Source organism: Phodopus roborovskii, unplaced genomic scaffold, assembly GCF_943737965.1.
Source record: "Phodopus roborovskii unplaced genomic scaffold, PHOROB, whole genome shotgun sequence".
Taxonomy (NCBI): domain Eukaryota; kingdom Metazoa; phylum Chordata; class Mammalia; order Rodentia; family Cricetidae; genus Phodopus; species Phodopus roborovskii.
The window spans coordinates 21,732,172-21,744,112 of record NW_026126416.1 but is presented as its reverse complement, the minus strand read 5'-3'; the positions used below and the strand labels follow the sequence as shown (position 1 = coordinate 21,744,112).

The following is an 11,941-nucleotide window of genomic DNA, read 5'->3' as shown; positions in this document are numbered from 1 at the left end:
CACCCAAAAGTTCTTTCCCCGCAAACTCCCCTATTTACAGCCTTCCAAATCTCAGCTGATAACACATCCAGATTTCTAGTTGCCCAAGTCCATAACCTCAAGGAAAAAACTGACTGGAAAGTAACGAGTCTGACTCATAAGACCAGTTACAAAAAAACAAAAAAATGCAGTCTTGGTGCTAGGATTAGATCATTAGAATGTTTTTCTAAAACATGCCTAAAGTTAATTGTTTTAAGCCTAGAATTTGAATTATGACACGTGAATATTTTTTAAAAAGTGTCACTTTTTACAATCTAAAAACCAGATTTGACCTAATACATTTGTAGGGATCTTGGCTAAGTCTTGTAATCTTTAGTAGAATGATGTCATAGTACCAGGTGCCAGCAGTAGGGTTATAAACTCCAAGTACATTTATCTACAGTTTTACTAAGAAACAGCCAAAGTCTAGTCCTTAAAGATGATTCACACATCCTTTTGATCTATGAAGGCAGGTTCACCCGTTTTGTGTTGGATAACCTAAAGAGAAACCAGAGCAAGTGTTTTGTTTTTGTTTTTTTATTTGAGGGTCTCACTTGGCAGCCCTGATTGTCCTAAAACTCCAAATGAAGATGAGGCTGGCCTTGAACTCACAGAGATCACCTACCTCTACCTCCCAAGCGCTGGGATCAAGGCATGTGACACCTTGGAAAAAACCTACTTTGTGGCTTAAAAATTCTAGGTTGCTGGCAGCTGGTGTGTGTGTGTGTGTATTGGTGGTGCATGCCTTTAATCCTAGCACTTGGGAGGCACAGGCAGGAGGATCTCTGTGAGTTCGAGGCCAGCCTGGTCTACACAGCAAGTTCCAGGACAGCCAAGACTACATAGAGAAACCCTGTTTTGAAAAACCAAACAAGAAAAAAAAAAAAAAAAAAAAACTACATTGCTGTCAATTTGTTTAAAAAGCCTACTACAGATAGATCACAGATATTTAGTTTTACCAGGGTATGAAGGTAGAGGAGAGTATATGGGATAAGACAGATATTTTAATTTTACAAGGATGTGAAGGTAGAAGAGATTGAGAGGAATAAAGATAGATATTTTAAAAATAAATTACTTAGTAATAAGAAACTAGACATAATACATTTTTCATATGCTACAAAACAAGCTGACGATGAAGGCAAAAGAAAGGCTTACCCTGAAAGAGGGTAACACTTTCCACTATAGAATAGCTGCTTTCCCAGACAATTAGCCTCACAGTTCTTACATGATGTGTATCCACGTGGAAAAACTTGTCAAGCTTTGCCAGGGCCAGCAGATGAAAACAGAACATGTCCTAATTAGCTAATTATAAAGCATGAGCATTTTAGGAAAGAACTCATACAATCCGGCCATTGTTTTGCTAAACATCTACAAATTGTAGATTTCCTCAGACTTAGCCATAGTTCTTGTTTGATGTCTTAAAGTGGGTGCACTGTGTCTCTTCTCAAGGCTGAGGTGACTGCTAGTCATCGAAGTCTGGAATGTCATCATAGGAATAACCCCGGTAGCCTTTGGATGCATAGTAGGCGATGCGCAAATGGTAAAATCCTGGCAGGAACACCAAAATGCCAATGATGAGGACGGGAACAGCTCGGTCTGCCCCCTGGTGGCAAAAGAAAAACATTAATACCATATAAGTTACACCTTTGTATCTATTTCTGATCATAAATTGTCACCTCCTTTTTTCTGTGTTGGGGAATGGAATTAAGACCTTGGCATATCAGGCACGCCTTTAATCCCAGCATTCGGGAGGCAGAGGCAAGTGGATCTCTGTGAGTTCAAGTCCAGTCTGGTCTACATAGCTAGTTCTAGGACAGACAGGCTCCAAAACAATACAGAGAAACCTTGTCTCCAAAAACCAAAAAAAAAAAACAACAACTGTCTTATTTTTGAGACAGAGCCTCATCTCTCACTGAAGCTGGAGCCCACCAATTTGGCTAGAATAGCTTGGCCATCCAGCTCTGGGGATCTGCCTGCCTGCCTGTACCCTGCAGTGCTGGGGTCACAGAGCACGCCAACACATCTGGCTTTTCATGTGGTGCTAGGAACCAGAACTCAGGGCCTTAAGCAACCTCCTTATCACTTTTTTCAACTTCTTAGCTGTAAACACCACATTCTTGTTCTCTCTCTAATATTTAGTAATAAATCAATATTAAGTTAGTATTACTTAAGATGCCCACACCTGTAATCCCAGCACTCTGGAGGCAAAGGCAGGAGGATTTCTAAGTTCAAAGCCAGCCTAGTCTACACAGTGAGTTCTAGGACACCCAAGACTGCATAGAGAAACCCTGTCTTAAAAAACGACAACAAAAAATACCCCAAATACTTCTTAAGCTATAATGATATGTAATATTTCCCTGAAATGCATGTCCCACAATTTTATTTAACTATCATCTGAGCAACTGGATACTTAATTTTTGTTTTTTGTAACTATAAAACACCAGTAAGAACTGCATTTTTTTCTAGGGTGTTTAAGAATGGACCTGCATTATGATCGGAATACCTATTTAGGCTAACTTAAGACATGGAATACATAAACATAACCCACGGGAAAGAATTACCAAGTACCACTTAGGCTTTGAATACTGAAACTCAACAAGACTCAGCAAATCAACAGAAAAAAGAACCCAATTACAGGATGCAGTGGCCACAAACTTACACAAGACTCATGGCTTGTCTCCAGACACTGATCAGCATGTCTACACAGCTGCAAAAGTACAATGATGGCATATTACAGCCTTGTACTAGTTTGGAAGCCAAAAGCCAGGCACAGCTGCATTATTCTAACCTGTATCAGAAGCCATACCTGGTAAGCACCCACTTTATAGGAATTAAGGAAACATTTGCTCAAAGGGGAAAGCAAAACAAAAGAAAACCATGCCTTATCTTTTTAGTGGAATCTACTGAACATCTGGAACATAAAAATAGTGTTCTGGCTCACAGGTGAAAGGCCCAGGGCATATTCTCACACACTTACCCCTTTGCTGATGTAGCCCGATAGCAGGAGAGAGCCTATGATTATGAGAAAGGTGCCAATCAAAAACAGCACAGTGGCAAGTGCAATGGCCTTGTAAGGGATCTTAGGAGGGCTTTTCTTAAACTGGAGGAGAGAGACAAAAACAAAAAATGACAAAGAACATTATTAAAATACCAGTCTAATGTGCTTTAAAGCAGAGAGGCTAATTAAGAACCAAAGTGGATGCTTCAAGTAACTTTAAGTATGTCTAAGTCAGTGCAGCAAAGCAGGGCCTTGAGGAGGCGAAGCTCCTGATATTCCACAGATCCCTCATTACCACCAAGGAAAGCCCTTTAAAACTACTGTCACCTAGTTTGTGGACAAGCATTTACAACATGTGTGTGCACACAAGCTGGTACTGACCTGCAGGGATCTCGAAGTGAGCACCATGCTATCTACGCAGAAGTGAAAAGGTGACTTCTGGAATTGAAGGTAACTTAGCATGTAGTCAAAAGCTTAGAAATAGAATTTCAGCTTTTCTTTCTTCTTAAAGATTCATTTTGTTTTTAATTAGGTGTCTGTGTGTGGGTATGTACATGTGAGTGCAGGTGCCTGTGTAAACCAAAGGAATGTATCCTCCAAGAGCTGCAGTTACAGGTAGGTAAGTCACCAGACATGGCTGCTGGGAACCCAACTTGGGTTCTCTGCAAGAACAGTACTTTTAGGCTGGAGAGATGGCTCCAGGGTCGAAGCAATTGCCTTCCAGATGACCTGAGTTCAATTCCTGCACCCACAGGATGACTCAGTCTGTAACTCCAGTTCCAGAGGATCAGACACCCTCTTCTGGCCTCTTTGGATACTACATACTCATAGTAAACTGACCCAGGTTTGGTTCTGACAAGGTGGCTCATAATCATCTGTAATTCTAATTCTAGAAGATCCAATGCCTGCTTTTGACCATCTTTGGGCACCGGGCACATGCATAGTGTGTATGAAAGCAAAACACTCACACACATAAAACATGAATATAAAATATTAAAGACAAGAACATTATGTGCTTTTAAGTGCTGAGCCACCTCTCTGGCCCAATTTTCAGCTTTCTTAAAGCACTGCATTATGTGTAAATTCAGGTCAAGGTTAAGATTCAGGCTAAATACAGCATGAACACATAATGAAAATGTCACAGTGAAACCCATTAGTATGTACAAATAATATATGCTACTAAAAACATTTTAAAAAAAGGTTTAGAGGTAAACCTTCTAAGGTTTGGCTCATTACTGAATCTGATGTTGTTTGGAAGCACCCCAAAGCTATTCTTACCTCTTCTTCAAATAAGTCCAAAGAATAATTGATTTATTTACATTTAAAACAATGGATTCCTGCTTGCAATTTGACCCCTGCCTCAAGCTCCACCTAGAATACTCTGTCCTAAGGGAAAGGGGAAAAGGAGCTGCTACCTACTGAATAGGCAAAGGTCAGGCGAGAACACAAATTTGTTTACTTTATGTTTGCCATAAAGAGCATCTGTAACTAACTGTATCACATGACATCAGGAAAGAAGATGTTTTTGGATAGGTTAAATAAAATCTGTAGCTACATGGCTTTAGTACTTCAACTGAAACTAGAAGTGAATAACCGCAGAACCGTTTAAAACCACCCTGTCAAGATCCCTTCTCCAAGCTGGGGCTGAAAGGGTCTTAGAAATAAGCTTGCTTTTTGCTGGTCCCAATTAACATACACAGCTAAATGGTTTTCTATTTTTTTTCCCCAATTATGTTACCTGAAGGTCAATGTAGCCATCGTCTGTGCTAGAAAGCCTTGAATATTTTACTTTGCTACTGGGGATCCCAGTCGTCAGGCTGGTACGAGATGGCATCATAACACGGTGACACAGCTAGTCTGAAAGGGAAAGACTGTTACTGTCCACAGGAATAATAATAATAATACATCACAGGCAAGGACATCAGACACTGTGCACTAGTGTTCTGGCCTGCCACATTATATATAGCACATACATGGCAACTTCAGCTTTGCTGCTCTTACAATGGCCTGATACTTCTTGGACACACTAAACACCCTTCCTCTATGCATCTGGCTTGTCTTCACAGAATGACATCAGAGGAATTTCACAAAGAATCAGACCCAGTTTACTTTGCCACCAAATGTTTCCTGCCTAATTTTTCCAAAGTCACATGGAGGTGAGTGAAGACTTGAACCCAATGTTCACATTTTCAACCCTTCCCTGCAGTACTGTCTGCCCCTTAACTTTCCTCAGGCGCTTATCTCTGAAAGGGAGGATAAGGAATGGAGTACACTCATCAGTATTTTGTCTATTCTAAATATGCTATCATCCTAAGTGCAGGTGATCTGAAAAATCTTATCAATGTGGGTAACTTACTGGCTATCAATACCACACCAGAAACTTCAGAGCCACCTGCCTCTCTGCTCCCATCCCAAGCATGAAACAAGTGATTTTACTTTCCACATCATGTAGCTCCTGAAAAAATGGATTTAAAAGTCTGCTTTACTCAAACTATTCAAACCAGACAGTAGTAATAAAATCGTAACTAATGTATTTATCAAGATATTTAAAAATGACGTTTAATTAAAAAAAAATGAAATTTGAGCTCAGTATTGTAGTAGGTAACTGTAATATTAGCTAGTTGGGAGGACAGGTATGAATGAATATACAGAGCTGGGAGCCAGTGTGGGCTGTATTGTGAGACCAGATGTTCTCCCCTACCACAACTGAATTTGCTAATTTTTTAAAGTCATAAAATTATGTGAACAGATTTCTGTTTCTTTGTGAGACAGGGTTTCTCTGTGCAACAGCCCTAGCTGTCCTGGAACTAGCTCTGTAAACCAGGCTGGCCTCAAACTCAAGAGATCCATCTGCCTCAGCCTCTGCCTCATGAGTGCTGGGACTAAAGAAGTGCACGACCAACGACGGCTGTAAACAGATTATTTTCATTGCAAAGTATCTGAATTGTAAATGTAAAAGCCTATTTTTAAGGAGATAACTAAGTATTCAATAGCCAGGCCTTCACTGGTGTGGTATTTTGCACATCTCCATAACGGCATGTGGTATTTATTCGATCTTGGTGATGTGAAAGACACTGCTATTAAAGTAACCAGCATGCAAAAAGCTGGTGCCAAATGCATCATTACATTCGAGTTCAGAAGCTGAGTATTAAAAAGGAACAACGCGTTCCTAAAAATGTTAAAGTTGCGTTAAGTACCAGGTTTTTTGGTGTTGCCATCCCATTACATGCCTAATACTTCAAACCTGAAAAACAGGAGTTTTTTGAAGCAATAAACCAGGCCTGATTTGTGTTACATGCTACAAAGTGTTCGAATCACAACAAAAATGTTGCGGAGTCTGAGCGAAAAGGGAAAACTTATGTTTTTCTTAGTAAAGGATTCTGGAAGGAAGTTACCACATCCTAAATGACCATTCTAAAAAATAACAGCCCAAGTTTCTACTATGCTTTGTACCGGTCCCACCGCCACCTTGGCCACCGCCCCCCTAGTCCCCAAGCACCTGCGCGTGGCGCTGTGGACAGCCTCCGGCCGGCCTCCGCCGTCGCCACCCACGGTCAGGACCCACGAGAACTTAGCACTAACACAACTGGCTCCGGGAAGCAGCCTCGGTGGCGGGCGAGGCCTCGCGGCTGGCTTCCGGGAGCGCGCCCCCTCCCCCGACCCGCGGAGCGTGTCCCGCTCTCCGTTAGGCGCGCTAGCACCGCTCGCCCAACAGCCAACGGCGGTCAGAGCGCCGGCCCACCGGAAGCGGTATGCAGAGGCGCACCGGAAATGGCGCCACCAGGAAGCCACGTCATTGCACCCAGCGGCGCGAGGTTGAACAGTTTTTATAGTTTCCCTATGTATCGCTGGCTCTCCTGGACTCAGTTATGCTGGCCAGGATGGCCTCAATGTTTCTCCTGCTTCTGCCTGCCGAGTCTGGGAATACCCAGTGGGCCAGCAGTTTGGTCTTGTGCTGGTGACCTGGGCTTGTCACCTCCATATGGTGGGTAGAAACTTCAAGGTCCTTCCATCCGGACCTAATCCAAGGCAAGCCTGCTAAATGGCTCCAGCCCAGACCCATTATGGCCAAGTCTGTGCAGAGCAGGGTCCCCCTAACCCGGAGTGGTGGGCAAGGGAAGCTTCGCCTGCCCTATCCAGCACTATGCTGACATTGGTCTGTAACCACTAGAGTTCCCATAGCCCCAAATTCTTGTCCTTGTTTTCCTGTCTGGTTATCAGACCTCACCCAGGTTATAGTTCTACTGACCAGACGTAATTAAGAGTTCTAACATATCCCCAATAGAAGTATCAAAAAAGCATGCCCATTACCCCAGGTCTGTAAGGGAGGTGTATTTCCTTCTCTATGTGTTGACACAAAGCTTTCAACAGTAAAAGTTACTGGGTATGAGCTCTAACCAACAACCCCCTAGAATTAGCGAAGCTGTACCCTTTACAAACTGCCAAACACAAAATTCGATGGGAAAACTTGGGGAACTGTGGAGATAGCATAGTATATAAAAACCCTCAAAAGTGTGGCCCACCCATAAATTCAGCCTTGAAGCAAACAAGACTTGCTCTACTAGCTCTGGGTTTGGGCCTCAATAAGGCAGAAACACAAAATGCCCACACACCTGCAAAATACATGCACACATAAAAACTGAAAAGGTGAAGGGTAGTGGTGATGCCTGCCTTTAACACTAGCACGTGTGAGGCAGAGGCAGGTGGATCTCTGTGAGAAGTTTGAGGCCACCCTTATCTACAAAAAGATCCACTAAAGTATTTTAAAAGCTACACCCCAAACAAGACTACTCGTATTAGAAGTTTTTTTTTTCTATAACCTAATCACACAGACTAAAGGGAAACATTTTTTTATCTTCATGATGTAGTAACTCCAGGCTGCTTTAATGAAAGAAAACAAAACCCCATTTATATAACAGGATAACTTTCATTGACAACTCAGTAGTTGTGGTTTCACAGATGCTGTCCTTTGACTTTTGAAATTCAGTTAACTTTATTTAAATTGAATAACATTTCTTGATACTGCATTCAGCATCAACATCCTTTATAAAAACCACCAGTTATTTCTAAGGCAGAAATATTTATGTTAAAAGAACCAGTTCTTACTTTGAGTTTATTCTTTAAACAAATGGTGGAGAATAGAGAAAAAAAGCAGGTTATTTACAGAAGATATCTACATATGTACTCAGGTACAAACTCAGTGACAGAAAAGACTTCAAAACATGCTGGCATCTCAGAAGTAGTTCTCAAAGGCTTGGTTTTCTCAGATTCTAGCAATGCCTAAGATCCTTCTTCATCTTCAATCTTGGGAGCCAAATAATACTTTAAGTGTCCCATGTCAGAAATTTTATATTCTACAACTGAAAGACAGGAAAAGTTAATGGAAAAGTTAGTTACTTAGGAGTAATTACTACACTACAAAACACAATGTTCAAACTCAGTAACTTACCAAGGGGTACATCTGCAGACATACTGAGTGTTACTGTAGGAGACAGTGGAGTGGCTTTTGTGAAAAAGTTCAGGTACCTCAGTGCAAAAGTTAGCTGAACTGGCTCATTCATCTCTATGGCTACCTAGAGGAGAAAACAGGTTCACTATAGACAACATCAAGAAACTCATACTACATTAGTTCATAATATACAGCACAAAACAAAACCCTTTAGTTATTACTTTGGAGGGTTTTTATGAAAGGTCTGAAGACTACATAAAAGAAAAATATTTAACCCATCTCTTTTATAGAGCCATCCCCCAAGCACCAACATAAAGAAAGCAGCTGTTCTTATCTAGATTGCAAACACTAATCTCTTTCAAAGAATCTATATAGAGAGGGAAAAGAAGTAGAATGACAGCTAACCAGTAAAGCACTTGATTATTTGAGTAAAGTCTTGGGTCCAATGTACAACACTCAACTGCCACCCACAAAAGTAACCAGGGCTAGAGAGCTGGCTCAGCAGTTAATACTCCATGTTCTTCCAGAAAACCCAAGTTTGATTCCCAGCACTCACATCCAGTAACTTATAAACAATTCCAGTAACAAGAACCAACAAGTTGAATGCAAGGGACATGTCCACCAATTTTCATTTTATCAGCATCAAGTTTTTTCAGGTCCCAATTCAAATTAATGAAATAAGGAACATGTGAATACTGAAAAATTCTTAATTTCCATGGTTGTGGTAATGCTTATAAACAAAATAATTATGAATTTAAATGTCTTGAGATATGAGGATAACAGGGAAGTAGAAATAATTCATCAGACAGCTTAAGGCCAAGAACTAGCCCTATGGGAGATATATCTGTTCTAATTCTTAGTTATACATTTATTTTAAATTCATGCAGCAGACAAGAAAATAACATTAATTAATTAATTCTTGTGTTAAGCACTCCAAATTTCACATTTAGTTCTAAAAATCATATTTAGTTCAGACTAAATCATATTTAGTTTAGTTAGTAATCTGTCTGCAACTTTGAGTATGATGCCCAGGTTAGCTGGGAAAACTTAGTGTATTTATTAAAATCTACCTGATTCCAACAGACTCACATCCCCAACCATTTTCCTCTGTTCACTTGTTAATCCTCACTTATATCTTAGTCATTTCTAGGAAGCAAAACATTGGAGACCTCGATTTCCAATGCCACCCGTGAAAGCATATGCATAGAGTGTGGAACATCTGAGTTCAAAGACAGTCTGAGTAGACTCCACCTCAAAAAAGCTAGGGCTGGAGAGCCAGCCCAACAGTTAAGCTTACATTCACTCCCCTTTCAGACATTAGCTGGAAGACAACTATACTACTTACAGCTTCCTCCTCTTTATCAACATTACTTGTCTGTGACAACTTAATGTTTCCATTTCCAAGCTCGCCACTTGCAGAAAACTTCACCCCATCCTTTGCACAGGATATTACAACAGCATCTCCAATATGGCTAAGATCTCGGCATATGCGTGCAAATTCACCAGAAGGCATCTTTACTACACAGCTGTACTCCTGTTCCTGTAAAAAGTTAAAGGTCAGTAGAAGTGTGAGGACTGCTTCACTACTTTCTCTTGAGCATCTTAACCAGAACTAAGTGCAAGACATGTACCAGCTGGCATCACAGCTTGGTAAAATTCACCATCAAAAACAAGATATTCTCCCAGCACTAGGGAGGCAGCAGCAGGCAGATCTCTGCAGAGTTTGAGGCCAAGCTGGTCTACAGATTGAGTTCCAGGACCTCCAGGGCTACACAGTGAGACCAAACAAGATACTCACAGGGATTCCAAGTTGCTCAACATCCAAGTCCATTAACTTCATTTCATAGTCTGAAACTTTCTCTTGATCTAACAAAAGGAAGCAAATGTTACTGAAGCACATGTTCACATCTAGGGTGTAAAATTTTACAACCACAATTCTGTTAATATTCTTAGTTCTGGGAACAGAACATCATGCTTTGCTTTCTGTAGCAACTGAGTTTTAGACGTGTAACTTACTTGGTGCTTCAAATACGAGCGCTAAGGTATCAGCATTATCTTCGGCCCTTAGTGTAATGATGTCTTCATTACCAGCACATTTCAGTATTTTAGACATGCTAGAAAACAAGACACAAGGCTTATCAACACCATGTATTCAACAGCTACATTTTAAAGGCATTTACAAGATGTTACCCTTTCACACCCACACCCGATGGGGAAACTCTTAAATAGGATAAGGGTTCCCCAAATCTCCTCAGGGGGTGAAGTAAACTATCGGGAATGTGATCTTTAAAAACCACCTAAAAGGCAATATGCGAGGAAACATTTTTGGGCAGAATGTCCTTGGTTTCTAGTGTACCTGAGTGTGCCCTATCACGTCTGGCCTTTTTTCTAAATCTTTAAAAAAACGTATACGGGTGGAAAATTCATGTATATGTAACAAAGTTAAAGGCCAAGACTGGTAAATTTTCCCTCCAATGTACGCAGTGAGATTCTAGAACCCAAGGCTTTTTAGAAAAGGCCTAATGTCCCTCTAAGTGGACAGTACCACATTTCCACTAGAACACGTTTGATAGGCAGCCAAAACTATCCAGGACCAGGTTGTGCTACTAAAAAAAGGCTGCTGGCATTTAATGAGCTGATCTCCGCAGCACGCATTTTCCCGCCGGCACCGGTTTTGTGGCTTTGGCGCGGAAACAGCCGGTTCGCGCGGCCGCCAGCGCGGGCTTTTCAGAACCGCGCGCTCCCCTGGGCTCCACCTCCGGCTTCACAGACCAATCAAAAGGCGCGGATGACCACGCCAGCCAATAAGAGCGCGGACCCGGAGCCCCGCCAAGACCCGAGGCGGGAGGGCTAGGGCCCAGCTCCCGCCACCCGCTCACCTGGTGAGGTTCACGCCCATGGCTAGGTTGCGGTCGCAGCGGTATGTGTCGAAGCCTTCGGAGCGCAGAGTGAGCTGCACCAAGGAGACGTGCGAAGAGTCCATGCTCTGTAGGTTCACGCCGCCCGAGCTGATGTCCCAGCAGGCCTCGTTGATGAGGTCTTTGAGAGCCTCCAACACCTTCTTCAGGATGGAGCCCTGGACCAGGCGAGCCTCGAACATCGTGGCGGAGACTGGATGCTAGAGACAGTGACAGGCGCGAGGTCTGACCGCTAAGGTATCCCGGTCCGCGATGCAGAAGTGGCAGCGAGGACCCACAGGGAAGCGACTACCAACTTGCTGCGCCTGCAACCGTTTAATGCTGCCGCTTCCTAGGCGCGCGCGCTTCCCGTGCGCGAGACTTGCTACGTCACCGCGCTGCCCCACCCACCTTCCCTTAAGGACCAATTGTATCCCTGTCCCGCGCAAGGCCCGCCCCGCCGCGTACACAGAGGCGGGGCCGAGGCGATGGAGCGTGGGAGGCGTGGGGCATCATGGGACCTGCGTAGGCCCACCTTTGTGGCCGAGGCTTGGCTGCTGTTTCTTTCGGCCCTGGGAC

General features: G+C 42.6%; 2 protein-coding genes across 3 annotated transcripts; both read right to left on the bottom strand.

Annotated features, from left to right (window-relative positions):
* Nucleotides 1-1,002: 1,002 nt before the first annotated feature.
* Nucleotides 1,003-6,762, bottom strand: Tmem230 (transmembrane protein 230). Of its 2 annotated transcripts, none has more exons than XM_051183330.1 (4): nucleotides 6,516-6,762; nucleotides 4,755-4,873; nucleotides 2,996-3,118; nucleotides 1,003-1,621 (listed from the first exon to the last, which is right to left on the bottom strand). In XM_051183330.1, exons 2-4 carry the CDS (start codon nucleotides 4,851-4,853, stop codon nucleotides 1,481-1,483), a joined length of 363 nt encoding a protein of 120 aa, XP_051039287.1. In that variant the 5' UTR covers nucleotides 4,854-4,873; nucleotides 6,516-6,762; the 3' UTR covers nucleotides 1,003-1,480. The 2 variants fall into 2 exon arrangements, with proteins under 2 accessions (XP_051039287.1, XP_051039286.1); XM_051183329.1 differs by lacking the exon at nucleotides 6,516-6,762 and adding an exon at nucleotides 5,373-5,471.
* Nucleotides 6,763-7,984: 1,222 nt separating this feature from the next.
* On the bottom strand, nucleotides 7,985-11,739 carry Pcna (proliferating cell nuclear antigen). The gene is made up of 6 exons (XM_051183328.1): nucleotides 11,345-11,739; nucleotides 10,482-10,579; nucleotides 10,264-10,331; nucleotides 9,811-10,005; nucleotides 8,466-8,589; nucleotides 7,985-8,376 (listed from the first exon to the last, which is right to left on the bottom strand). The coding sequence occupies exons 1-6, from the start codon at nucleotides 11,563-11,565 to the stop codon at nucleotides 8,297-8,299; spliced, it is 786 nt and encodes a 261-aa protein (XP_051039285.1). The 5' UTR covers nucleotides 11,566-11,739; the 3' UTR covers nucleotides 7,985-8,296.
* Between the last annotated feature and the right edge of the window lie 202 nt (nucleotides 11,740-11,941).

What these genes read in the sequence shown, in the direction of transcription:
- Tmem230 (XM_051183330.1), bottom strand. Translation starts at nt 4,853, where the DNA reads ATGATGCCATCTCGTACCAGCCTGACGACTGGGATCCCCAGTAGCAAA. An exon ending in ATGGCTACATTGACCTTCAG is followed by an intron (nt 3,119 to 4,754) that starts GTAACATAATTG and finishes TCTCTCCTCCAG; the next exon opens with TTTAAGAAAAGCCCTCCTAA. An exon ending in CGGGCTACATCAGCAAAGGG is followed by an intron (nt 1,622 to 2,995) that starts GTAAGTGTGTGA and finishes TTTTGCCACCAG; the next exon opens with GGGGCAGACCGAGCTGTTCC.
- Pcna (XM_051183328.1), bottom strand. Translation starts at nt 11,565, where the DNA reads ATGTTCGAGGCTCGCCTGGTCCAGGGCTCCATCCTGAAGAAGGTGTTG. An exon ending in ATGGGCGTGAACCTCACCAG is followed by an intron (nt 10,580 to 11,344) that starts GTGAGCGGGTGG and finishes CTTGTTTTCTAG; the next exon opens with CATGTCTAAAATACTGAAAT. An exon ending in TTGATAAAGAGGAGGAAGCT is followed by an intron (nt 8,590 to 9,810) that starts GTAAGTAGTATA and finishes TTTCTCCTCTAG; the next exon opens with GTAGCCATAGAGATGAATGA.